The following is a 27,953-nucleotide window of genomic DNA, read 5'->3' as shown; positions in this document are numbered from 1 at the left end:
ATGTTCGCAGAGCACAAGGTAACACCACTGGCTTCCCATACATCTTGTCTTCTCAAAGCATCAACAGAAACCAGCAACAATATAAAAAATCAGTTTATTTTAGGAAAAGGGAGGGGGAAGAGTTTCAGTGAAGAAAGAATAGTGGATTGACTTCACAGTGAGAAGGAAGAAAGAGGTACCCTTCCTTCTCTGTAACAGGTGCTAACCGTTCCTCCTCTAGGGTGGAAGCTTTCCATGTTGAGGCATTGCACAATGCTACTGCCTTATGGGGAGATGGATCTGCAAGCAGTGGAGCCTGTTGGCTTGTGGAGGGGGACCTGATCCACCGGGAGATCCACCAGGGAATCATACAGCAATAGTGGTTTCACTTCTGGCATCAGAGTTGCATGTTTTAGCAACTGTCATATTTGATTTGGCTGAGTATCCCACCTGTTCAAGGATGTGAAAGAACAATTGGATCAGGGGTGCAAGGACATACAAGGAGACATCTCAGCATTCAGACTTAGAAGAGCACATTGCTAAGTTGCCTTCTCCCTCCTCCTAAAAAACAGGGACATAATATAACTCATGCCCATTGCCTTGCCTTTGCAAACAGCTTGGTAAAATGCCTCTCATGGCAAAATGCTACTGAGGACACATCACACAGCCCAACGCAACCTCTGTTGCACATACCTAGATATGGCATGCATTTGTACCTTATCAAGCAGACAGTGGTACCTTGGTTGTCAAACTTAATCCGTTCCAGGAGTCCATTTGACTCCCGAAACCATTCGAAAACCAAGGCACGGCTTCCAGTTGGGCTGCAGGAACCATTCAGCTTCCAAAGAACTTTCGCAAACCAGAAGACTTACTTCCAGGTTTTCAGCGTTTGGGAGCCAAAACATACAAGTACCAAGGCATTCGGGATCCAAGGTACGACTTTAGATCTAAAAACGTGTGATGAGATTATTATAGTGAAAAGCCAATTGAGATGCTGTCGTATATTGCATTGATTACTGTGGATCGAACCACTAAGTGGAGGACAAAAGCCAATAGACCCATTTACCCATTGGCTTTTGCTTCATTCGGTCTGCATTATAAACATCAACACCCACAATAACTATTCGAGTTTTCTGTGACAGTGGTTTCAAGTTTGGAAAGATATTGTGTAAATAATATTGTTTGAGAAGCTCAAGGAAACCCAGAACTAAAAGCAAGCAGTGTCCCATAAATGCTGTGTCTTTTTAATGATGTTTTGTTGGAAACATAACATGAGTGAAGCACAGTGAGAGCCAAACCCCTATTCCTCAAGGATACAGCCACAATTTACAAAGACCTGTGCCAGTGGCTGACACTTCCAAGTGGCAGGCTTTTGGACGGCCTTAGAACTGCAGACAGCCAAACTGACCCACAGGACAACATTCCCCAGAGATGTTTTCCTACAGACATCCCACTGAGGCAAAAGGAAGCTGTACAAAAGCCCCACAAGCGCATGCAGGGAAAATTCCTCATGGAAATTTAAATTACATTCCCCCCCCCCTTCAAAAAAGAATCCTGAGAATTGTAGCTCTGTGAGGGGTAAGCTACAGTTCTCAGGATTTTAGGGTGGGTGGGTGTGCTTTAAATATATGGCACAAGTCTTTGTAAGGTAAAGGTAAAGGGACCCCTGACCATTAGGTCCAGTCGTGGCCGACTCTGGGGTTGCGGCGCTCATCTCGCTTTATTGGCCGAGGGAGCCGGCGTACAGCTTCCGGGTCATGTGGCCAGCATGACTAAGCAGCTTCTGGCAAACCAGAGCAGCGCACAGAAACGCCGTTTACCTTCCCACCAGAGCGGTACCTATTTATCTACTTGCACTTTGACGTGCTTTTGAACTGCTAGGTTGGCAGGAGCAGGGACTGAGCAACAGGAGCTCACCCCGTTGCGGGGATTCGAACCGCCAACCTTATGATCAGCAAGTTTAACCCACAGCGCCACCCGCATCCCGTCTTTGTAACCAGCCCTAATTGTCCATTGGTATTTTAGGCTAACTCTAGTTTATACCAAGACAATCTGTTGAGTGGCCCCTCCCTTTAAAAAACGGGGGGGGGGACTAGAGGGCAGGTTCATGGAACAAGTGTTTCAAACAGCGGAGACGTCTGAAAGGAAAAACAACAACAGGTTTGCTTGTCTGCCCTCATTCACACAGGGTCAGTGAGGGCTGAAATACCTGCTATTCTGGCATTTCAAGGGGTTGGATTAAATGACCCCCAAGTTACCTTTCAACTCTACAGTTCTAGGATTCAATGGGAGATTTATCTATTTTTTTATGTATTGTGCAGCTCTGCCAATTTGAAACGGTGTGTCTGTAGGCAAGTTGCAGTCTCCAGCCCACTTTCCCCAGGTAAAACATGGTGCGTTTCCAAATCCAAGAGGCACGGAGGTGGAAACAGAGCAAAGCACAATCACCTTTCCATGGGAGAACTAAGAGAGTCATGGATCAGAAAGGAAGTGCAAAAAAAAACCAAAACCAGAGCTGCCCTTAAAAAAAGCTCCCTTAAAGAGACAGGACTTTGGTGGCACAGAACCGCTGAAACCAGTTGTGCAATGCAGTTCTGCCACCTAGTGCCTGTGGTGGAATACGAGAATTTGCCACCCTTTGAATTGTCACTCTTCCACTGAAGCAGGTCCTGTCAGTTTATTTGGTTGACCTGATTAACATCCCATACCCTTTTAAAATGTGGCTCTTTTGGGGGGTATTATTGGGTTATTGTTTTTATCTTGATTTTATATACTGTGATCTTTTTATGTGAACTACCCTGAGACCTCCAGGTATAGGACAGTACATAAATATTATTTATTTATTTATTTATTTATTTATTTATTTATTTATTATTATTATTATTATTATTATTATTATTATTATTATTATTAGGATGCCAGGGTAGCTCTTTGCCCTCTGGATAAAATAATAATAATTACTCTTTTCTAAGAATATAATAGAAACACAATCAGAACTCTATCCAGTTGATGGCAAATGGGGAAAAAGTCAAAGGAGAGATGCACAAATGTGAAGGGTCAAAAACGAACCAAAAGAAAGGGCACAATTTATAAAGACAGGGAAGGGGGAGATTTTTTTTACCACCCCCCCAATAGGTTTAAGTCTCCCAAAAGGGTAGGTTTCTGGTTTTTTTAAGTTAGTCTGAGGAGGCTTCTGGAAAGGGCACATAAAATATCTAGGATACACCCCCACCCCAGCTCAAGGCACAAGGCTGCTGCTCAAAATTACTGCCTGGAAGGAGCTGCCAGAACTGTACAATTCAAATACCTTCCACAACTGAGCTTTGGGCAGCTCCTAATTATGCTCTAGTACAGCTCCCGTGAGCTGGAATGGGACTTAGGCAGGAGAGCACCCTAATGGATTGTGCTTTATATTAATTAGCAACAGTGTTGTTGTGGTTGGAGTTCGCTCCTCAGGCACCCAAGTGCCCTGGCTTCACCATCAACTTGAGACAGACCAGATACCTTGCACTGTAGGGCGAGCCACGGCATCCAATTTGCCCCGTGGAGATAGCCACCGTACAAAGAGATTTTAACAGTAACCGCGTGGCAGCCTGTCTGCACATCTTGCCAGGCAATTACTGGCCACATCTGGACCTATGAACCTCGGCTTCATAACATGCACACAGCCCAATCACTCATATGTCAATCTTCCCTTCATAGGAGCAGATAAATAAGCCAGGAAGGGCAAGTCAATTTGTGTTACATCTGAATGCAGGCTCAGGGTTGGTTTCTCCCTAGCAAACCAACAAGAAACCTTGATTTAAGACAAGCTAGGGTTGCCATATTTCAAAAAGTGAAAATCCGGACAGAAAAGTTGTTGAGCTTTCATTTGGGGGGGGGGCAAAGTTGTTGAGCTTTCTTTTTGGGGGGTGGCAAAGTTGTTGAGCTGCCAAAAACGACACTGCCGACATCAGTTGCCGTACATCCAGATTTTCCCGGACGTTTCACCAATTTCTGCCCAGACACTGTTTCCGACGGCCAATTGCCAGCTATTTTCGGGAAATTCTGGAGATATGGCAACCCTACGTCAAGCTAGCTGATGAGGGAAAAACGAACCAGGATCCCAAGTCTGGATGTAATGCTAAAACCCCATCCTAGTCTTACCACTTGCACAAAGTGGGAGCGGCCGGCTTTGTGCATCAACCTGCAGTTCATGCAGAGTGTAGCTTTTTAAGCCAAGGTTTATCAAATCTGTGCAGTCAGTACCTGAGCCTAGCCTAACTTGGAGCTGTGACAATAAAATGGGGAGAGGAAAACTCTACTTGCCACATTGAGCTCCTTGGAAGGAAAGCAGGATATAAGGGTAAAATGAACATGGAACTCTTCCACATCCACCCGCTCCTTAAGAGGGCCTTGGGGTTAATACAGGCATAGGCAAACTCGGCCCTCCAGATGTTTTGGGATTACAACTCCCATCATCCCTAGCTAACAGGACCAGTGGTCAGGGATGATGGGAGTTGTAGTCCCAAAACATCTGGAGCACCAAGTTTGCCTATGCCTGGGTTAATACAAATGCGAAGCAAAGGTTTCCAATGGGACCTTCTGACATTTCCCACCCACATAAACACACTTTATTTGGTTTTGAACCTCCTGCATTGTGTCTGTTGCAGTCCTGAGGCAGAGGTTAGATAGGATATCCAAAGTGGAACAAGGACTGGAAGACCTGCAGCGGCAGTTGCCTTTGATGGAAGCTGATGTGGAGCAAAAGCTAGGAGATTGAATGAGAACCAGGAAGGCCTCAGTTCAAATCATGCGTTCATGAGGATGACTTGGGCTGGTCTGGATGTTTCCTCCCAATCTGTAATAGGGGGATAATAATGCTGACCTACCCCTTACAGCGTTGTTGGAAAGACTTGAAATAATGTGCATAAGGTGCTTTTGAACAGGCTAAAGCAGACTTGAAATGCCTAAAGCAAAGTTTTGGAATCGGGTTAACAATACAGTGGTACCTCGGGTTAAGAACTTAATTCGTTCTGGAGGTCTGTTCTTAACCTGAAACTGTTCTTCACCTGAAGCACCACTTTAGCTAAAGGGACCTCCTGCTGCCACCGCGCCACGATTTCTGTTTTCATCTTAACCCGAGGTACTACTTCTGGGTTAGCGGAGTCTGTAACCTGAAGCGTATGTAACCTGAAGCATATGTAACCTGAGGTACCACTGTATCTTGTTGAGACCCTCTGTTCATTTGCTAGGTTTCTGTTTGGTACGGTCCTCCTTTAGTTCATTTAAAACAGGGCTGGGGGAATCTGTGGTCCTGCTGCTGGACTCCAGCTCCCATCAGCCCCAGCCAGAATGGCAAAACTGTAGCCCAAGAGCCCATAGGAGGGCCACAGCTCTCCCCTTCCCTATTATGAAACATTTAAGAGTCACCTGCCGACTCAAACTGGCCAACCGTAAGGCGACAGGGTAATAACACTCTAGGTTGTGTCGACTTTTCTCTTGCCAGAGAAGGGAGATTCGTTTTTATTAAATAGTGGCATACTGAAAGGCACAGCGCAATACAGTTTCTTTAAAAACAAAAAAGGCAAGCCTGCCCCCAGATCTCACACGGCAGGACCCTTAAAGCCAAGAACAGCCTCCCCAACCACCCTCTGCTCTTGTCCTGTTCACACAAAAGCAACAACTCCTGTGTCAGCTCGAGTGGCAATTCCACGCGCTCCCACTTAGAGTCAGAAGAGTTCGTTCTTTGGGGCAGCAAAGAGAAGGGAGATCTAGCATTGGGCGGTTGGCATTGCGTGGGCTGAGGGGGGCAGCCCTCTCTCTTCTGTGTGTCCAGAGAGGCAGGATCCAATCTTGCCTTGAACTGTCTGCCTCTAGCCATTCCCGGCAGTGTGCATGCATGAGATCCAGCCGCTCCTCAAAGCCCATTCCAAAACACATGTGTCTCCTGTGTGCAGCAGTTCACATCCAGCCCGCAGGGAAAGCTTTAAGAGACTTGCTGGGAAACCTCAAGCCTGGCAGCAGCAGAAGCACCCTTTAAAATGTTAGTGTTTTGGGTTTTTTGGAGTCCAGTGCGTTGAGCGGCTCCAACCAAGCTGAGACCCAAAAGCAGAGCCCTTTCCCCCATCTCAGATGAGTCGCTCTTCCGGGGGAAGCTTGAGGTTGGTGTTAGTTTCAACGCGGGCACCCACCTGCTCCTCGCTGCTGGGCCGGTAAGTGCCCTCTGTCTGCCGCTTCTCCCGGATTTTGAGTCCCATAAAAACCAGGAGGCCAATCAGCAGGAGGCCCCCAAAAACACAGGGCACAGCAATGGCTGCCGCCAGCTCCGACTTCTGCCACAGGGAAAGAAAAAGGGGGAGAACATCGTTACAGCGGGGGAAAGTGAGACAGGGCCTAACACTGTGAGGTCCAGCGCCGAGAGCCTTCTGGTAGTTCCCTTGCTGCGAGAAGCCAAGTTACAGGAAACCAGGCAGAGGGCCTTCTTGGTAGTGGCGCCCGCCCTGTGGAACGCCCTCCCAGCAGATGTCAAGGAGAACGACAACTACCAGACTTTTAGAAGACATCTGAAGGCAGCCCTCTTTAGGAAAGCTTTTAATGTTTTACAGACTACTGTGTTTTAATACTTTGTTGGAAGCCGCCCAGAGTGGCTGGGGAAACCCAGCCAGATGGGCGGGGTATATTATTATTATTATTATTATTATTATTATTATTATTATTATTATTATTATAACATGCCGCGGGGGGGGGAGCCTGGTCCTCCCCTGCATGCTCCTTAGACTTGCACACCTGCACTGCACAAATCAAAATGTGCAGTGTAGATTTATGGGCATCTCTTGAAAATATGGCTGCCCTGATCAACAGCTTGGCTTGCTGGTGTGGCTGCACCAATTGTTATGAGCAAACTGATGGGCAGCCCAGCACCAGGAGGGTCATGTGTCAGATGCAAACCTGAACTGTAAGCCAGGTTTTAAGCCCAGAGATGCTGCCCAAACCCAGTCCTTTGTCGTCAACATTGCTGCTAACGTAACATACCATCATCAACTGACCACAGCAGAGGGAAGGGGCCAAATCCAGCCCTCTTCCATTTTTTCCCCTTGGATTTTTTACCATGTTGTCTCAATTGGCCGCAGTCATTTTTGGGTAGTGGTGATAACAGCTGCCTCAAGCATGTAAATATCTATCTATTTGCCACTGCAGGCAAGAGCTTGAAAAGACCCAAGGTGCCCTTGACTGAGGTAAGGAAAGGCAGATCGAGCTAAGCTATGATCAGTCTGCACCTGCCTTACCCAGACAATGATGCCCCCCCTTTAGGCAGCATTAGATGCCCACTTCAAGATCACCCCCCCAAAAAAAATGCTGACACACACAGACCCTGCCCAAGAAAGACAGACATACATACCGAAAGGCCATATGAAGGAGAGGGAGGAAAGGATGTGGTTTCCACTGGAGTGCTGTTAGTGCCTTGTTTTGGAAAGAGACAAACAGTAGGCGTTAGAGAAGAATATGGGTAGGCAAACTAAGGCCCAGGGGCTGGATTCGGCCCAATCGCCTTCTAAATCCAGCCTGCGGACAGTCCAGGAATCAGCGTGCTTTTACATGAGTAGAATGTCTGTTTTTATTTAAAATGAATCTCTGGGTTATTTGTGGGGCATAGGAATTTCCCCCAAAAAAATATAGTCCGGCCCCCCACAAGGTCTGAGGGACAGTAGACCGGCCCCCTGCTGAAAAAGGTTGCTGATCCCTGGAGAAGGAGAAGGGACAAGCTTCCACCTGACTCGGGCCATCTTTTGCCAGGCAACAAATCATTTTACACTCCTCCCTGTTTAATTAGACCACAGCCAAGAAGCAACATGCAACATAGGGCACTCTCCCCATGGAGAGCCATATTGCAGAATGGCCCAATTAATGAGGTCTGCACACACAGACACACTTTTTTAAAATAAATAATTTTATTAAAAGATTTTCATGAATTACAAAAGAATGTGCAATGTCTCTTTTTTAGGGGTTCAGATTAGACGACAAAGAACAAAGAATGCACTGAAGATACACCTTTTAACCAAGAGCATGTGAATCTGACATGCAGAGAGGAGAGATAAGTGGGGGGGGGTGTATTGTTGTTCCTTGCATTGATTTGTTACTTACGACATAAAATGTTTCATACTGACTCCTAACTGTAAAAGCATAAAGGTAAAGGGACCCCTGACCATTAGGTCCAGTCGTGGCCGACTCTGGGGTTGCGGCGCTCATCTCGCTTTGTTGGCTGAGGGAGCCGGCGGTCATGTGGCCAGCATGACTAAGCTGCTTCTGGTGAACCAGAGCAGCACACGGAAACGCTGTTTACCTTCCCACCGGAGTGGTACCTATTTATCTGCTTGCACTTTAAGGTGCTTTTGAACTGCTAGGTTGGCAGGAGCAGAGACCGAGAAACAGGAGCTCACCCCGTCATGGGGATTCGAACCGCCGACCTTCTGATCAGCAAGCCCTGGGCTCTGTGGTTTAACCCACAGCGCCACCCACATCCCTTGTATGTATGTAAAAGTATACATAATAACAAATTTAAAAGAAGATTGAAAAGTTTCCACACATTACAGTTTTGGCTTCTGCACAGCAGAGGTTAACAGTGCACCCAACTGAACACCATGTACCCATGAGGCACATTCACACATTTATTCCACTGCATGTGCACTGCAAACAAACACTGCAGAAAGCTGTTGCCAGAGCATGTGTCAGTGATGTGCACACATGGAGAAACAAACAGCATCTCACACGCTACAGTCTCTAGGGAATGGGGGGTCAGCGGTGGGAGAAGCTGCTCGGGTGCCTGGCGGGCCGCACCGTGGGGCCTCTGGAGTCTGCCTGCCTCCTCCCACTCAGCTGCCCTACAGCTGGGGGGGAGGCAGCAGGCGCACCGTTTGGGCAGCATGGAGCCTGCGCGCACCCAAGCCACCGCGTCTCTCCCAGGTGAGATACGTGGCTCAGGCGCACTGCAGGCCCCGCGGTGAGTGCCGCCCGGCATTTTGTCCCCGCTCCCCTGTGGTGACATTCAGGGTGGACTGCACCCACCACACACCCCTTCCTCCACCCCTGGGGGGGGGGGTGTCTGGGTTTGAGTTTTATTTCTTACCTGCTACTTACCTGGTGGGTGTATTGCTTTTGCTGAGGCAGCCAGGAGTTATTTATTAAGTCTATCATGTGCCTGGAAGAGCAAACCTTGGACTGCTTGAGGGAAGCACCAGAGAGCCCAATTCCGGTGGTCATGGACAAGCAGAGATTTGACACACTGGATCAAGAGTGAACCAGTTGAAGAGAGCTCAGTTCAGACCTTTGGAGTCTGGACTGTGGCACAGGCAAATACAGCCTGTGTCATGTTCTGGCCCTTTTTCCATCTCAAGATTTGGTGGTGACTATGCCAGCTTGACCTGGGTCTCTGGGTGCTGCGTGAAAATCCCAGGTTGGTCCATAATAAGTTGTCCCTCACCCACAATTTAATCAAGGATGAAGAAGCTGATGGGGCATCTATAACTAAGGCCTAGGTGGGGCAGCAGTGTGGGGTCGGTCTCCCCCAGCAATGCCCCCTGAGTACCAAGTGTACCTCCAGGGTGTGCTGGGGGGCTGGCTGGGAGGGCAGGCTGTCACTTTTACTGCCCAACTGATTCTCTACCTGAGCTATCAAATGTGGTTTCAGACCTGACATTGTGGCCCCCAAGACTGTTAGACTTGGAAGATGTCAACATTCACCACCAAGAAGGCCCTCTTGCCTGGTTCCCTGTAACCTCACTTCTCACAGTGAGGGAACCGCGAGAAGGCCCTCGGAGCTGGACCTCAGTGTCCGGGCTGAACAATGGGAGTGGAAACGCTCCTTCAGGTACACTGGGCTGAGACCGTTTAGGGCTTTAAAAGACAGCACCAACACTTTGAATTGTGCTCAGAAACATACTGGGAACCAGTGTAGATCCTTTAGGACCAGTGTTATATGGTACCAGCAGCCTCTCCCAGTCACCAGTCTGCCAGCTGCATTCTGGATTAGTTGTAGTTTCAGAGTCACCTTCAAAGGTAGTCCCACACAGAGCCCATTGCAGTAGTCCAAGAGGGAGATAACCAGAGCATGAACCACTTTGTTAAGATGCTGTGGTAAACAGGTAGGGTCTCAGCCAGTGTACCAGATGGAGCTGGTAGACAGCTGCCCTGGACACAGAATTGGCCTGCACCTCCATGGACAGCTGTGAGTCCAAACTGACTCCCAGGCTGAGAACCTGGTCCTTCAGCGGCACAGTTACTCCATTCAGGGACAGGGAGTCTCCCAAACCTGTCCACCCCTGTCCCCTGCCCAAAACAGTACTTTTGTTTAATGACAGCCCAACTAGTCCTCAGGCTCTGCACTGTCCATGGGGGTTCTTCATCAAGGACACGTGATGCGGAGACAGGTGCATTTCAGAAAGGACCTCCCTTGGGCACCTGAGGCCTTCATTACCAGACCTGCACCTCCTCCGGAAGCCTTCACTTACAGAGCTAAGCCCATGGCTTTCAATCTCTCCTGGGACAGGTGTGGTTCTTGTTGAGGCAGTTCTTTCTCTTAGGCATTCCGTTTCCATTTCAGGCTGGGCACTGCCCAGGAACCAGAGGATGCATGGTGGAGCAACCTGGCTGGTGCCTTCTCTGCTGTGTTTCAGGGAATCCACACCCTCCGTGCTGGGGAGGGCACGAGTGAGTCAGACAGAGCTCACTCCTTGAGCCAAGGGAGCCAGAGGCACGCCCTGTAAGTGCTTTGCAATTGACAGGTGAAGCCTACAAAAACACTTCAAGGAAGTCCAGAGTGGCTCTGACACATTCCTAGAAAAAGGAGCTCCGTTCTGCTTTCTGGGATGATCTGGCCTCTTTCCTTGAAACTATTTCCTCGGAAACTACAGCTAATCCAGAATGCGGCAGCTAGACTGGTGACTGTGGGCGGCCCCCGAGACCACATAACACCTACATTGGCTCCCAGTACGTTTCCAAGCACAATTCAAAGTGCTGGTGTTGACCTTTAAAGCCCTAAACGGCCTCGGCCCAGTATACCTGAAGGAGCGTCTCCACCCCCATCGTTCTGCCCGGACGCTGAGGTCCAGCGCCGAGGGCCTTCTGGCGGTTCCCTCATTGCGAGAAGCAAAGCTACAGGGAACCAGGCAGAGGGCCTTTTCGGTAGTGGCGCCCGCCCTGTGGAAAGCCCTCCCATCAGATGTCAAAACGATAAACAACTACCTGACATTCAGAAGACATCTTAAGGCAGCCCTGTTCAGGGAAGTTTTTAATGTATGATATTTTAGTGTTTTTTGGTTTCTAGGGAAGCCGCCCAGAGTGGCTGGGGAAACCCAGCCAGATGGGCGGGGTACAAATAATATATTATTATTATTATTATTATTATTATTATTATTATTATTATTATTATTATTATTTCAGGATCAAGAATGATCCAAAGACCTATCCACCCTTAAATTGAATCCTAGCAAGAAGGGTGCGTGACTTTGACCCCCAAAATGAATTTGCTCCCCCCCTTTTTTGCAAATTTTAAAATTAAATATTCTTCAGGCATCTGTATTTGTACTGATAACCATTTTTTGATAATCCATGCTATTTTGATAGAGTCTCAACATTTAGTAGTTGCGATCCAGGAGTGCAGTCATACCTCATGTTACGTTTACTTCATGTTACGTTTTCTCAGGTTGCGTCCCGTAGCAACCCAGAAGTACCGGAAAGGGTTACTTCTGGGTTTCAGCGCTCGCGCATGTGCAGAAGCGCTAAATCGCGCTGCGCACCTGCACAGATACGGCGCTTCAGATTGCAGGCTTTTCATGTTGCGAACAGGCCCCCGGAACCGATCCCGTTCTCAAGCAGAGATACCACTGTACAGTGTACAACTTAATTCGTTCCGGAGGTCCGTTCTTAACCTGAAACTGTTCTTAACCTGAAGCACCACTTTAGCTAATGGGGCCTCCTGCTGCTGCTGCCGCCGCTCTGCCACCACGTGATTTCTGTTCTCATCCTGAAGCAAAGTTCTCAACCCGAGGTACTATTTCTGGGTTAGCGGAGTCTGTAACCTGAAGCGTCTGTAACCTGAGGTATCACTGTATTCTATTGCTGACATGCAACATTGTTTGGCAAGATACAGCATCTAACAGTGGTTTATACTGAATAGTATTGGAAGGCTGACACAGTGACAGAGCAAGACAATCGGGCGCCTGGGGAGGTGTGCGTGCCCTGTGCCCGGGGGCAGGGCCAGTCGGGGCAGGACACTCCGCAGGGCCTGCAAGGAATCTGCCTGCCTCCTCCCACTCAGCCACCCTACAGCTGGGGGCAGGTAGCAGTGGACCATTAGGGCAGAGCGGAGCCTGCACGAACCCAAGCCACTGAGTCTCTCCCAGGAGAGACGCGTGGCTCGGGAGTGCTGCAGGCCCCGTGGTGAGTGCCGTCCGGCATTTTGTCACCCCCCTCAGTGGTGACACCCAGGGCGGCCTGCCCCCACCTTTCTCTGCCCCTCGGCTGACATTCAGTAATACCTAGGAACTTAAAGGTTCCTAGGTATGAATGGCTTCCTCCACCCCCTACCCCCAGCTGCCCCCAAAAAGGTTAACCTATGGCAGGCTGGCATTTAACAAATCGACCAGGAATTCCATGCAGGTGAGTGAGTGGGTGGGTGGGTTCACAGAGGAGTGACAGCTCTCTCCATTCCTCCTCCACCCACAGCTAGCACAGAAGCCAAGCAGAATGGTAAAGGGGACCCTGCCCCCCCCCCCGCCCCCAACCAGCTTGTTTGGTTGGTTCAAAACATGTTTCTTTATTAGCTTGAGGAATTCAGCACCCCGCTAACATTACCATTCCATCACGCCAAGCAATTTGGCTTGCCAGACAGAACAATCCCCTCCCCACCCACCCCCATGCCTTGTTCTGGGTGTTCTCCCAATTTCCACAGAGTCCATTTTCGGGGGGGGGTGCAGTGGGTGCAAGGGTCGGAGAGCGAGGGGAAGAGCCGTTGAACAAGTAGAAGTCCTTGCTGGTGGGACTCATTTGTTGAATCCCACCCTGTGTTTCCATGCTTCCCCTCTGACCAGCACGAAAACACAGGCTTCTAGCTGCTTAGCAGGCTCTTTTCTTTTTTAAGGCATGCCAGTAACTTTTATGGCTTCTTTGCACAGTTGCCTCATGGCAGGTTGCCAGGGGTGGTTCTGTTACACTGAGATCCATGCTAATGCCAAAGGGGGAGATTTGTTGATACTGGGGTTGGGAAGGCGATTTGAATAATATTTTTTATTTATACCCTGCCCTTCCCGGTTCAGAAAACTGGGCTCAGGGCAGCTAACAACAAATTTAAAACACTTAATTGATGCAAACAATTGATTTTAGAGAAAGCTTTCTGCCTGTTGGTCACTGAATGCTCTCTAAGCACTTAGTGCAGCAGTGGGAAACCCTTTTGCAAGCCTAGGGCCTCTCCCCAGCTGTAGAGAGGCCGAGGGTGTGCGCAGTCAGTATGGGCGTCTCTCGCACAGTGACTGTATGGGCTGCCGCGCGTGTGCAATCTGTACGGGATGCCGCACATGCGCTGTATGGACGGCTCGCACCGCAGGAGCGACAGCCCGTACGGACACTGTGCGAGTGACAGACCCATACGGTCGCCATGTGAACGATGGGCTGCCCCGTGTGTGCACCTCATACAGGATGCCACACATGCGCACCCCGTACGGATGTCGCGCGTACGCCACCGGGCGGTTCGCCCCGCCTCTCGGCTTCTCACCCCGGGTACCAGAGAGGGTTCCTCTACCATTGATTGCAGCCAGACAAAAAACACTCAAGGAAGATTTGAAGCAAGGTAAATGAGGCTTAGGGACGTGGGTGGCGCTGTGGGTTAAACCACAGAGCCTGGGACTTGCTGATCAGATGGTCAGCAGTTCGAATCCCCGCGACTGAGTGAGCTCCCGTTGCTCGGTCCCAGCTCCTCCCAACCTAGCAGTTCGAAAGCATGCCAGTGCAAGTAGATAAATAGGTACTGCTCCGGCGGGAAGGTAAATGGTGTTTCCGTGCACTGCTCTGGTTCGCCAGAAGCGGATTAGTTATGCTGACCACATGACCTGGAAGCTGTACGCCGGCTCCATCAGCCAATAAAGCGAGATGAGCGCACAACCCCAGAGTTGGTCACGACTGGACCTATTGGTCAGGGTTCCCTTTACCTTTACCTAAATGAGGCTTGGGGAAGAAGTTGTGGTTGTGGAGGGAACATGGTCCTGGGAGAGTTCTAAGGGCCAGAGATATAGGCCAGTGCGCACACAGACACACCATACTGATCACTTTTCCTCTGTTTGCAACAGTGAAGGGAGCACTCACCTTGACACAAAGTGGGCTGTAAGCAGGACTGGAGAGAGACTGCCAGAAGGAATCCAAGTTGTTTCAAGCGAGCCATCACCCTCCTCCCCAGCCAGGAGTGGGGCAAGGGGAAGGCAGAGGTTACCCCACTGCCTCCACCAAGGAAGGAAGGGTAGCCACAGGCCCAGATGCTCCCTTTGCCCCGCAGATGCCTCCAAAACACTTCAGCCGGTTTAAAGTCCTGCGATATCCGACGGTGGAGTTAAAGGCCTGAATTTTTAAAGAGAGGGAGAGAGAAAGGAAATCTGTGATACTCCAAAATCTACGGCTACTTCTGCTACCTGCATTTGCAGGGATGGAAAAACCTGAACACACCCAGACTTTGCTGGCCTCCAGCTCCCAGCATCCCCGACAACATGGAAATTATTTATTTTATTTTATTTTATTTATACCCCACATTTGAGGAAAACTTTCCTGAAAAGGCAAAGTTACAAAAACTACCAATATATATGAACTACTTATTTTAAAAGCAGTACAGTGGTACCTTGGTTCTCAAACTTAATCTGTTCCGGAAGTCTGTTCCAAAACCAAAGCGTTCCAAAACCAAGGCGTGCTTTCCCATAGAAAGTAATGCAAAATGGATTAATGTGTTCCAGACTTTTAAAAACAACCCCTAAAACTGCTATTTAACATGAATTTTACTATCTAACAAGATCATTGATGAAAGCAATAAACAAGGTACTGCAGTCACACAATCAATCCATCAGGAGCTGAACTGGGTTCCACACAGTCACAAAAACAAAACAAAAAGCCGCAAAAACAAAAATGCAAAATAAGTAGCAGAAACAGACAGACACTCAAAACAGAAGTGTGACACTCAAAACGGTGTGTCCGATATGTACGTGACCGCACACACGTGCATCGTGCCGAACCCGGAAGCGACCCAAAAACATCACAAAAAGGGGCGGAAGTGACATGGGGTGTTTGCAGGCTTTTTCAATAGGTGTTCCGAGTATACGCAAGTTCACGCAAGCGCGCAATGACCTGGAACACAACCGCCGTGCAAACAGGGAGTTGCCTCTACTTAAAAATATACTTGCAAATGTGTATGTGTGCGTGTGTGCAGGTCCACTCATCAGGGAGCCAGAACTAACTGCTCCTTCCTGTCCAATGTACTCAGGGATGGCATGTCAGTTTAAGACAGGCCCCAAGTGAGCTTGCAAGGTCTATCCTAGCAACACTCCCTAAGTGGATCTGCGAAAGAGCAAGTCCAAGCAGCTCACCAATTATCAGGGTCATAATGCCCTTTTTTCCTGTTCTGCCTTTCTTTTCTTTTCTAGGGGTCAGCACCACACCCTGCAGCGATACCTATTAAAAATAGGGACTGTGTGTTTTTCTTACTCACTATGGTAATGAATAGTGCGTATTAAATTTGCTGCTGTTATATAATAACAATCTGTAGCATTTCTTGCATAAAATAATAATAATAATTTATTATTTATACCCCGCCCATCTGGCCGGGCCTCCCCATCCACTCTGGGTGGCTTCCAACAAAACACTAAAATACAATAACCTATTAAACATTAAAAGCTTCCCTAAACAGGGCTGCCTTCAGATGTCTTCTAAAAGTTTGGTAGTTATTTTTCTCTTTGGCATCTGGTGGGAGGGTGTTCCACAGGGCGGGTGCCACTACCGAAAAGGCCCTCTGCCTTCTTTTGTCGTGCTTTGTTATAGGGATGGAGAATCTGTGCCCTTCCAGAGGCTGTTATACTCAAACTCCCATCAGCCTCAGCTAGCAAAGGCAATAATAGCCAGTTGTTCTAGTCCAACAACATCTAGAGGGTCCACGGCTTCTATTAATAATAAGATGGGGATGCGAGTGGGCTGGCTGATTGGAAGGTCGGCAGTTCGAGTCGGCACGACCTAGCAGTTCAAAAGCACTCCAGTGCAAGTAGATAAATAGGTACCGCTGTGGCGGGAAGGTAAACCATGTTTCTGTGTGTTCTGGTTTCCATCACGGTGTCCCATTGCACCAGAAGCAGTTTAGTTCTGCTGGCCACATGACCCGGAAAGCTGTCTGTGGACAAACGCCGGCTCCCTCGGCCTGGAAGCGAGATGAGTGCCGCCACCCCATAGTCACCTTTGACTGGACTTAAATGTCCAGGGGTCCTTTTACCTTACTAAAAATAAGATACTTTTTATTCATTCATTCATTCATTCATTCCTATACGAGAAACTCATGTAAAATCTAAACAAATGCTAACAAATAAGAATTTAGGTTATCATTTTAGTGTTGCTATGTCAAAGTTCTGGCCAAACCACCACAAGCTACAAGGGAGAGAGGGACAGAGCAAGCGGTGCCTGTCTTCTGAAGTATGTGAATTTACACATCAGGCCCACCTCATCCATGAAGGGAAGAAGACATGTGTACCCTGAGTGTTTTTCCTACTAAATGCAGTCAAGTAAAAGTAGCATACAATAAATTATTTACCAATATTAGATTCCTTCTACAACTTCTTGCCTCTTCACAGTCACCAGTTACCATAAATCTGTGGGCCATTTGTTACGTTCTGTTGTGGTTGAGGTAAAAAGATGAGGCTTAAAGACTCTCTCAAGGCAAATCTACAAAAATGTTGTATAAACAGCGGCAAATAGGAAACACTGGCCTATGAGCACCAATTGGAGAACAGTCTTTACCAAAGGTGTCATGGGCTTCAAAGATGCTCAAACTCAGGACGAAAGGGAGAAACGTGCTAAGAGGAAGGCATGTCTGGCAAACCCTCACAGTGATCAACTCCTGCCCGGAAACCTATGTTCCCACTGTGGAAGGATGTGTGGATCCAGAATTGGCCTCCACTTACAGACTCACTGTTAAGATAGTGTTCATGGAAGACAATCTTACTCGACTATGAGTGATCACCAAAGAAGAAGAAGAAGAAAGATATTCTGTTGTCACCAAAGTCCACCCAAAGCAAGACTTCATCATCCATGGCTCTTCAAACATTACAGGTGTAATGTACATGAGCAGGTGTTCAGAAATGTGTGCCTCATTTAGGTATGCTTGTTGGAGACCCAGGACTGGCTGTAACTCATTTTTCAGAAGACATACAGTGTTGAGGAGCAGAGTGGGAGAAATCTCAGAGCTGTTGCTGGGAAATTTGGGAAACGGCAGGCAGTGGAGCCAAGCTGACAAAGGGTTGCAATCTTTTCACGTTTACTTCGAAATAAGTCCCACTGAAACCTATGACTTAACTTCCACTAGCACAGCATGGTGGTTCAGTAGCTGAGCTATGAAGCAGAAAACCCCAGTTTGGATCACTTCAGGCAGGAACTCTTTGGCTGGGCTTTAGGCAAGCCACTGATTGATCTGTCCCTGCACTGAGGGTACATAACACAGGCCTACATAACAAAGAGTTGCAAAACTGACCCAGATTAAGCTCTGAGGCAATGCGATATAAATGCACATAAAGGCAACAGATTAGCATTTAAATGATGCTGCCTAGAGGGGTAACAATGGATTTTCCTGGATTTGGAAGAGTTGAGTCTTGCCTCTGGCAAGACACATTCTCAGCCTAAACCTCACCTCAAGGACGTTGTGGGGAAACATAAAGTGACACAGGCCCTATCATCAACATCATCATTATAGGGTTATACTGCAATTTAATGCTCAAACCTTCAGGGTTGGGTGGGAAAGAGGTCTAAAAATAGCCAGCTTGCATTCATTAGCTGGGGCTAGGCAAGAGTCACCGAGTGACAGAGTTATTTCACATGATGACATCAGTCCCTGTAAGCAACATCACACTTCCAGAAATGGAGGAAACCAGAGGGAGGGAAGAAAACATGGCAGAGGAACAGAGCTTGGCGTTGCAACATCACACAGGAACTGGGAAGGAAGGAAGGAAGGCAAGCTAAGAGCATATTTATTTATTTAAATCACACCTGGGCAGGATCTCTCTTCCTGGCTCAACTTCCCCCACTTTTGGCAAGCAGCCCGAAGCGAAGTGGGGAGTCTTGTTGAACAACCTTTAAGCAGGACTCACTGCCTCTTCCCACTCCCCCCCCCCGCACTGTTCCACCCACCTACCTTTCTTGAAGTATTATACCCAAGCTCTTTCAAGGTACCATAAAGCCCCCTCTTTGACTAGAGTTTCACGCTGTACTATTTTCTGGTTATATTATAATATTATTGCGCCATTATTGTTGTTGTTATTTCTGTAGGACACCCTGGGAGTGCCAGCAACATTGAAGGGGTAGCGATACAATTTCAGAAATAAGAAAACATACAAACATACCTGTGACATGCTATAAAGTTATCAGTGATTTGAACACTGATCTCAGTCACCTGCTCTGCCAGTATTCTGGCTGGACTGCAAGAAGATCAAACCTATCCATTCTGAAGGAAATCAGCCCTGAGTGCTCACTGGAAGGACAGATCATGAAGTTGAGGCTCCAATACTCTGGCCACCTCAGGAGAAGAGAAGACTCCCTGCAAAAGACCCTGATGTTGGGAAAGATGGAGGGCACAAGGAGAAGGGGACGACAGAGGACAAGATGGTTGGACAGTGTTCTTGAAGCTACCAGCATGAGTTTGACCAAACTGCGGGAGGCAGTGGAAGACAGGAGTGCCTGGCGTGCTCTGGTCTATGGGGTCACAAAGAGTCGGACACGACTAAACAACTAGATAACAACAAAAGTGTATATATTGTTATAAGTTTGGGGAGGGGATCCCCTAACCCTAGAAATTAATAAATGGCAGGATTTTGATTATTTGGGATATGAAGGGAGAAATACAAGCTGCAGAGGAATTCCTGAGCTAGCCTGTGCAAATTACCTGGCCAAGCTAAAGCTATTAAGAAACAACACAGGGCCATTGAAGGTCATTGGCAATGCAAGAGCTGTCCTCCCCCCTCTCACCGCTGTGAAAAGAGACTGGGAGTTTTGAAGGTTACTAGGTAAATGGGTATACTCCACCCATCTGGCTGGGTTTCCCCAGCCACTCTGGGTGGCTTACAGCACATAAAAAATTGTAAAACATTAGATTAGACATTAAAAATTTCCTGATACAGGGCTGCCTTCAGGGCACAGACCCTGGTTGAGGGCCAAGACTCCTGGAGCACAGCTCTGGAAGGATTGAGGGGGCAGTAACAACATTCACTGCTTATTCTTTTAAAGCAGGGATGAGGAATCTGTGGCCCTCCAGATGTTGCAGCAACATCAGCCCTGACCACTGGCTCTGCTGGCTGGGACAGATGTGAGTCAGGAGTCTAGCAACACCCCGATTGAAACATTTGTTTGCCATTTCAGAAATGAAGATCCATTTTAGAGGAGCAGAAAGATTGTTCTGAGCAGGGTGGAGGGGGGAGGTCAATCTTTGACATTACAATGCTCATCGGTCGGCACTCTTTCACTGCCAGCCTCTGCTGCAAAACAGCACAACTACATTTCCACCCACAGCTGCTCTCAACTGCTCAAACAACGTGTATCTGTACTCACCCTTAGTATGCCCACATTGTATGAAGTCCTCACCCCTCCCCATCCCTCTCCACGACTTAATCCAGACGCAAAATATTTGCCACTTTCTCAGGCTGAAGAAGTGCTTTGATTCAGATGGAAGACATCTGCAAGCCTCTACACCCAGGAAAGGGAAGCCCACAGCAACTCCTTTCTGCTGGGTGAACTACAACCCCCATCACGCAGGCTGAGGCCAACTGAAACCGTAGTCCAAAATATCTGAAGGGCATCACGTTAGGGTGGAGGCTGTCTTATGCCATAGCGACCTCCCCAATGTTAGCAGGCCCCCACATGTTAACAGTCCTCAGGCCTTATGTACATTCTAGACATTGTTGTTTGCTGAGAAGCATGACTTTCTGCCACAGTCAACTACATCTAAGTCTGCAACCGTCTATAACTGGGGGGAAATCCACATATTTATTCTTGCTTCCACTTCCTGTGTGTCAAGCCTTAGTCTGCAAGCTCCTCACACCAGGGACCTGCAGTCTTGTTCTCTGCAAAGCACACGGCACATTGAAGCCACTATATAAACAACACTCCAAAGACCTTGGACCTCAAGAAGCTCTGTGGAGTTCTAGTACATGGGTAGGCAAACTAAGGCCCGTGGTCGGATCTGGCCCAATCACCTTCTAAATCCGGCCCGCGGACGGTCCAGGAATCAGCGTGTTTTTACCTGAGTAGAATGTGTTTTTTTATTTAAAATGCACCTGTGGGTTATTTCTGGGGCCTGCCTGGTGTGTTTCTACATGAGTAGAATGTGTGCTTTTATTTAAAATGCATCTCTGGGTTATTTGTGGGGCATAGGAATTCATTCATTATTTTTTTTCAAAATATAGTCCGGCCCACCACCTGGTCTGAGGGACAGTGGACCGGCCCCCTGCTGAAAAAGTCTGCTGACCCCTGTTCTAGTACTTCATTGGTGCCTTCCATTTTCAGGAGATTTCGGTAATCTTTCACACACAAGCAAAAACACACAAGCACCCCACCAGCTTCGCAGCAGAACATTTCAAACTGAACATTCCCCAGATTACTGGTTCAGTGGGAGTACACGTCAAGTGCCGCTCCATTTCCAGCGCTGGAAACAAAACTGTACCATTGCATAATAGTCATGTCAGCAGGAATTTTAATTTACTGAGTCAGATCCATCAATCATCCACCTAAGCCCAGCTTTCTGCCTGCAACAATACCATGAGATGTGCCTAGCAAGTTCACCAGCAAGACACATCTGGCAGCCACAACCGTCAACAACACAAAAGGTTGCCTCTTGTAGTTACTGTGTCTGGTACCCACCAGTGAATCAATCTAATCCCTTTCTAAAAGCTTGACCACGTCCTGTGGCGATGAATTCTTTTGCTTAATTACACATTGGAGGGGATCCAAAGGACTGTTTTCGGTATGCTCGTGGGCTTCGATGTGCTCCCCCCGCCATGGGTTTTTTGCCTCCCGCCACCACCACTTGGAACTGCAGACAGACACACTTGCACAAACCATCACCACCACATTACAAGCGGCTCTAGCAAAGATCGGGAGGGCACCAGGTTGGGGAAGGCCGATTACCTTAATGACCTTATGGCACCTAACAAATCTGGAGATAACTGGGGAGTCAACTATTTCGCCTCTTGCTCTGCTCAAGAGTTTCCCAGGGGCATCTAACTGGCCACAATACTAGACTAGCTGGGCCTTTTATCAATTACTTAATTTTCTACCAATACAGTGGTACCTCGGTTTGCGAACTCAATCCTTTCCGGAAGTCTGTTCTTAAACCGAAACCATTCTTAAACTGAGGCACGCTTTCCCTAATGAGGCCTCCCGCTGCTGGTACCCTTCCACCGTTTAGATTCCGTTCTTAGACCGATAAATCATAAAACACGACATCTGACACAAAAAAGCATCAATGGAGGTGTGTAAAATACGGTTCTTAATATATTATTTTACAGGGTACAATAATGAGGTGATTACAGTAACCCAGTCCAATGAATTATTCAATAAATAAACTTGGAAAATACACAATAATAGGAGTGAGCTAGAATATTGCCTGCATATCTACACCCTAGTGCGATATATGCTGGTTCATTTGTATATTTAATAAAATCATACCATACAGTGAAAAAAAGTGTCTTGTTTTTTCTCTCCTCTTGCCGCCTTCAATTTTTGCAACAACCTTTCCATTATAGCTGTTTGCCAGACTATATTACACCAGTGATCAACATTCATTAATTGCAAGTTAATTTTCCAAGTTCTGGCTATTACCATTCTAGCTGCTGTTAATATATATGTTATTAATTCTCTACTTTTTAATTGGTCCATTTCTGAAGTATATAAATTAAGTAAGACTAAAGCTAGAGTCATTGGGATTGTCTGAATTGTAATCTGAGGTAACGCTTTAGAAACTTTCTCCCAACATTGTTCTATTTGTGGACATTACCCCCACATATGTTGATATGCACCTATAATTTAGCATCCTCTCCAACATGATGAGGAGCTATTGGGCTTTATATAAGATAGGCACCTTGGTGCTATCATATGTAAGAGCAAACATTCGCATTGTATTCTGCTCCTTGCCTGGGGCTCCTATGCAAAACATCCTTGCAGTTTCAAATTCCTTGGCAAAGAGAAGTCTAGGTCAGAAAGGCAGCTTCAAGACAAAGACTCATTCCCATGACCTTTGCAGGTTTCTGTGAGTCATCTTTCAAAATGGGAGGTGATACCAATTCTATGGAAGCATGACAAGCTCCTTTTATGTTGAGTGAAGTAACTGTGTGACGTTGAATCACAGTGTGAGGCTGGGTCCTTGTCAGGAACAAATTATTACCATTATTATATATTACACATTTATTCATGCCCTGCTTTCTTCCCTGACGGGACTCAAGATGCCAGCATCACAATCAATAGTGCAAAGCAAGAAAGCAAACATACCCAGAAAGAGTGAGCAAGCACCAGAACCACATACACCACATCATGCACAAATCACCCACAAGGCTCACGGCTAGCTAGCCCAAGACATTTTGCTGCCCGAGATGAAGGACAAGATAGTGACACATCCCATAACCCCTGTTCCACTTACAGAAGCTGACTGAACTGGCAACTGGATCTTACCTCAACACCAGGACCAGAACAGAGTCCTCTACTGTGCCTGAGGCCAGCAAGCTAGCTTAGGGGGCACAGCGCAGAACATATGGCACACAGGGCTCTCTTCTCCAACTGCCACTCTGTACCCCCATCTCTGCCCAGTATACCTGAAGGAGCATCTCCACCCACATTGTTCTTCCCGGACACTGAAGTCCAGCTCTGAGGGCCTTCTGGCGGTTCCCTCACTGCAAGAAGCGAGGTTACAGGGAACCAGGTAGAGGGCCTTCTCGGTAGTGACGCCCGCCCTGTGGAACGCCCTCCCATCAGATGTCAAGGGAAAAAAATAACTACCTGACTTTTAGAACACATCCGAAGGCAGCCCTGTTTAGGGAAGTTTTTAATGTTTGAAGTTTTATTGTGTTTTTAATATCCTGTTGGAAGCTGCCCAGAATGGCTGGGGGTGCCCAGCCAGATGGGCAGGGCAAAAGTAATTTATTTATTTATTTATTTATTTATTTATTTATTATTAGGCCCGGCCAGCCCTGCACAAAATTAGACCAATGCCAACAAGAGATACATAGCTTCAATAACTACTACCAAATATTTTTTTCCTCATCCCCGAGAAAGTATCTCCTAATGAGTAGCAGACAGATTTTTCTTTCTCTGCCCATATATAACCTGGTGCAAAAGAGGTGCCAGTGTGCCAAAGCCATAAGAGTATTTGGCAAGGTCCCTAGTCTACCAAGAGAATGCAGAGACATACACAAAGGGATGCCCAACCATTATGGCTTGGATAGCAGTGAGTGATGCGAATTTTGCAAAAGTGGCTTCAAATTCCCTTCTTTGCAGCGTAGCAGAGGATGCCATCACTGCGAGTTGATCTTGGGAACCATTGAAGACCATAGACAGATCTGCCCCTCTGAGGGGAAAACGCTCCCACTTTGATCGGGGTGGGGAAACTGCGGCAGTGTTTAGTTAGACTCCAACTCCCATCAGGCCTATCAGGAATGATGGGAGTTGTAGTACAGCAAACACTTGGAGGACTATAGGTTCCCCAGCTCTGATTTAGATGGATGGGCACTATGGAAGAGCACCCATTCTTGGGAACACCCTGGTAGACTATGGCCCATGTCAGCAAGTGGAAGGTAGTTGCCATTCAGATTTTATGCCTTAGATGACGTGGGCTTTCCCTGTAACCCAGGTGGGTGAGCCGCCATCACCACTGAACTTTTTCCTGCCTGAAATAAACACAGCATGGAATAATCCTAAAGTAAATAAAGTTTAATTGCCTGCAAATAGTTACTGAGTGTCTCTCTTTTAATAGCTTAGAGGCATACCAGCACCTGTTCATACTCAGTTCAGGAGCTGGTAACCAGAAGGTACAAAATCCTTTTGAACTCAGTACAGAGGGACGCATATAACTTCACTAATAGATACAAAGTTCTGAAACACTTGAGAACTATTTGTATAATATTTCAGCATATGCCAATCCAAGGCATTTTAAAAAAACAAACTTTATGAACTCAGGAGCATGTAACTTCTAGCGGAGTTTTTAATAGCAGCAGGTCAAGCAAGAATTCAGCAGGTAAAGCTTTTCGAAACACGCAGACAAAGTTCAGCTGCTCATTTCTGCCTGTCATCTAACAGTCAAAGGGCCAAGGAGTCACAGAGACCAGGAGAAAGACGACTGCCAACCCTTCTTCTCAGGCTTGTTACATGAGTCACCAGACCCTCAAGAAACACAATTATTTGCCCACAAAAACAGAGCAATACTGCTAGCGAGTGCCTGGTCCGAAAAGTTGGAAACCTGGGCATTTATTTACTCTGAAAACCTGGCTGTACCAGCCAGAAGTCTGACATAAATGTATTAGCCCCAAATGAAGCTTCAGTGCCATCTCCAAGGGAAGTGGAAGTCAAGGGAAAGGAAGGCCCCAGGAAGGCCGACCCATGAACAAAACACATCTCAGGAAGTCAGCATGGCCCTAACCAGGGAATCAAAGGCAAATGTCAACCAAGAAAGGGTTAAAAATTAATTTGGCGCCATGCATATTTGTCAAATTTGAAAACGAAAGGGAGGTGTGAGGAGGAACAGCAACCACCCCAGATGTCTGTTCTGGTCTCCATGCGGTGATTCCAAGCATGTTCCAAACTGCTGCCATTAACTGCCATTAAATAAACACACAAGACGTAACCGGCTGTACGTTTGAAAAAATAATATATACTATTCATTGTATTGAATTGTAGATTGCAAGAGAAGTACTGTGGTACCTCTAGATACGAATGTGATCCGTTCCGGATCCCAGTTCGCATCCTGAAGCGAACGCAACCCTCGCCTGTGCGGGTCGCGATTCGCTGCTTCCATGCATGCGCGTGATGTCATTTTGACCATCTGCGCATGCGCGAGCAGCAAAACCCAGAAGTAACACATTCCATTACTTCCGGGTCGCCGCAGAACGCAACCCGAAAGCACTCAACCTGAAGCATATTTAACCCGAGGTATGACTGTAGCTCATAAAGTCCAACGAATAAAGTAGAAGGCCCAGTGGATCAGTTCATTCTCTAATCAGTTTATGCATAAGGTCGATATATGTGAAAGAGTCTATTCCACCTGTCTGTTCATAGAGTCCAACAATCCACACGAAAGGTTGTTGCAGTTCCACAGAATCCTTTCACAGAGTCTAAGACAAGGATTTCCGGAATATTAGCCTTGTTTCGCCATCCTAGGCTTCACCAGTAGTACAAACTCATATATGATGTCACAGGACAGTGGATCTTATAGCATAGTAGTAGCTGTTGTTTTGCGCATATTAACTGCCATTAAGCAAAGCAAGATGGGGCGCAGCTGATTTGTTTTTGTTCTCCCAGTTGGCCATTTGGCAACCCTACTGGGTGGCCTGGAACCACCACCAGCTCTCTTACCATGGGCAGGAACCCAGGGCTTCGCCGGCTGAAATTCCTCTTACTACCCCACTGTGGTGCTTTTTATGGGCACAGGAGCCCTGGCCTCCTTTGCATAACCAGGTGAGCCGAATGTAAAGTGCTAGCGAGTTTCCTGCAGGCTATTTCATGCCGCCGGTTGCAAAAATGAAAATAAAAATGCTGGGCTAAGCAGACCTTGGTCTGGCCCAGTAAGGCGCAGCTCCTCATGTCCTTAAACTAGGAGAGTGCACACACAAACATACCCTAGAATTGCTTAGCAGAGTAATTATGTTTTTTTAAAGTACTAGCAGATACACAGCCCAGCACGGTAAACAGAACACACACTGACGGGCCATAGCAATTTGTGGTGTGTTTTTAAAAACGCAACAACACCCAGGAACACACCCGCAGCAGCAAGAAGCCAGCCGGCTGGGGACTATTGCAAACCCAAAGGATAATTTCTGGGTTATTCCCAGCCTGCAAGACCCAGATTGGGGGAGGGGGGGTCAAGGAGGTGCTCCCCCCGCTCCCCGGGTTCCCAACGGCTTGGCTTGCGATCAGTTCAGGCGTGCTGCTTAATGGTTAACTCGGCCGCTTGGGGAGCCGAAGTCACAGCGAGCAGTGGCAGCAACTCTCCTCTTCCCCCTCGCTCGGCCCCGCAGCCGGCTCTCCTCGTCCGGCGCCTCTATGCAGATGCCACGCAAAGCTGCCTCGGTTTCTTCTCGAGCAGGAGAGGTGGATGCGGGGGAGGAGGAGGGAAGAGGAAGAAAAGGGAAATCACTTTCCCCCCGCCCCAGATCCGGGGCAGAACAGAAGCGCCCCTTTCCCAGGAGGCTTCGGACTGCAGACACCTTCTTGCTCAGGAAAGAACGGGAAAGTGGGGGTTGGGGGGCTTTGGGGGGGCTACAGACGCTCCCCATTTGTAGGGAAGTCCGGGCCGGACGGTGGCAGCCTCAAAGGCCCCGGGGGGGGCAGGAAAGGTCCAGACCCCAAAGTGGGGAGGGGGCCTCCATTTCCCACTCTACTTATCCCACCCTACCTGTGCCACGAAAATCACCCTAAGAGCAGCAAGATCGGAGAAGGAGAAACTAATTCACACACACACGCCCGTCCGGCAGGTGTCCCGGGCAGAACTTGGCTCCCTCGCCGTGGGTTGCCAGGCCGCGCAGTGGGGCTCTTCTGGGGCAGGTACCCCCAAACATTCCCCCCCTCCTCCCCGACGCCTCTCACCTGCTCAGCCGCCGTCGGGCCCTTCCCGATCCCGGAGCTGCTTCGGCCGGAGCGCTTGTTCCCCCGCGAAGGCGACCCCGCGACAGCGCCGCCTCCCGCTCCTGGCCACGTGACCCGCCCAGGTACTTCCCTCCGTGCACCTGAGTCAGGTGAGGCGCCGCCTCCCCGCTCACCTGGCGGCGGCCGAAGCCAGGACGGCACGGCCTGGACGGCGGCAGCCAGCCAGCCAGCCAGCCGGAGTTCCCACGAGCTGCCCTGCGAGTGTCCGATCGTCGTGGGCGCCGACCTTCCTCCACTTCGCGGCGCCTTGCCTGGGACGCGGGAGCCTGGCTGGAACCATCGACGCCCCTGGAGCTGGACGGAGTAGGAAGAGACGGAGGTGGGTTTCTGCCCCGAGGAGCTCAGGACCCAAAATTCCTCCCTCGGCAAAGCTACAAAGGGGAGGCAGATGGACTCCCGCGGCAGGAATATTGATAGGTATATTGGGGTGGGGGGTGGGGAAGAGATGTTCCAAAATCCTTTATATGTACATAAATTTATTTATTTAGCTTTTCAGATTAAAATTTTACAGTCACATATCCAGGATTGAGTTCCAAAATCCCCATCAATTGGCTCTGCTGTTTTTAAGTATGCTTGGCAGCTTTTTTTTCTGGCAAGGGTCTAGCATCTTGACCACACCTATGTTAAATTCAAAATTCTCCAGGAGAAGCTTACAGGTGAAGGACAGAAAAAAGCATCACCTGTTGAATTCCGCTTGGCAAGAAGCTGATGAAGAAATAAAACAGGGTGGTCCAGTGTGTGGCCTTCAAGGCCGTTTTGGGTGGCCCTTGGCAACTTTTGATGCCCCACACACACACACACACCCAGCCCTGGCACTGGGCAAGCGAGGCGCTGGGCTTTGGCAATGAGCTGCAAGGGCTCTGGCAGGGTCC

The 27,953-nt window shown here is 48.2% G+C and overlaps 1 protein-coding gene across 2 annotated transcripts; it reads right to left on the bottom strand.

Annotated features, from left to right (window-relative positions):
- Positions 1 to 75: 75 nt before the first annotated feature.
- On the bottom strand, positions 76 to 27,141 carry CRB3 (crumbs cell polarity complex component 3). 2 transcript variants are annotated; one of them, XM_083483266.1, is made up of 5 exons: positions 27,022 to 27,141; positions 14,314 to 14,562; positions 7,361 to 7,422; positions 6,153 to 6,293; positions 76 to 429 (listed from the first exon to the last, which is right to left on the bottom strand). In XM_083483266.1, exons 2-5 carry the CDS (start codon positions 14,387 to 14,389, stop codon positions 346 to 348), a joined length of 363 nt encoding a protein of 120 aa, XP_083339392.1. In that variant the 5' UTR covers positions 14,390 to 14,562; positions 27,022 to 27,141; the 3' UTR covers positions 76 to 345. The 2 variants fall into 2 exon arrangements, with proteins under 2 accessions (XP_083339392.1, XP_083339391.1); XM_083483265.1 differs by having other exon boundaries at positions 27,013 to 27,136.
- Positions 27,142 to 27,953: the final 812 nt, after the last annotated feature.

Source organism: Podarcis liolepis (genome assembly GCF_965112155.1).
Source record: "Podarcis liolepis genome assembly, chromosome: 17".
NCBI classification, from domain to species: domain Eukaryota; kingdom Metazoa; phylum Chordata; class Lepidosauria; order Squamata; family Lacertidae; genus Podarcis; species Podarcis liolepis.
The sequence above is the reverse complement of the archived record's forward strand: the minus strand, read 5'-3'. Positions and strand labels throughout refer to the sequence as shown.

Bases quoted from the DNA above. Each gene is read 5' to 3' on its own strand.
- CRB3 (XM_083483266.1), bottom strand. From the start codon at position 14,389: ATGGCTCGCTTGAAACAACTTGGATTCCTTCTGGCAGTCTCTCTCCAG. The intron at 7,423-14,313 runs GTGAGTGCTCCC...TTCCAAAACAAG, and splicing joins ACAGCCCACTTTGTGTCAAG to GCACTAACAGCACTCCAGTG. The intron at 6,294-7,360 runs GTATGTATGTCT...TCCCTGTGGCAG, and splicing joins CTCCTTCATATGGCCTTTCG to AAGTCGGAGCTGGCGGCAGC.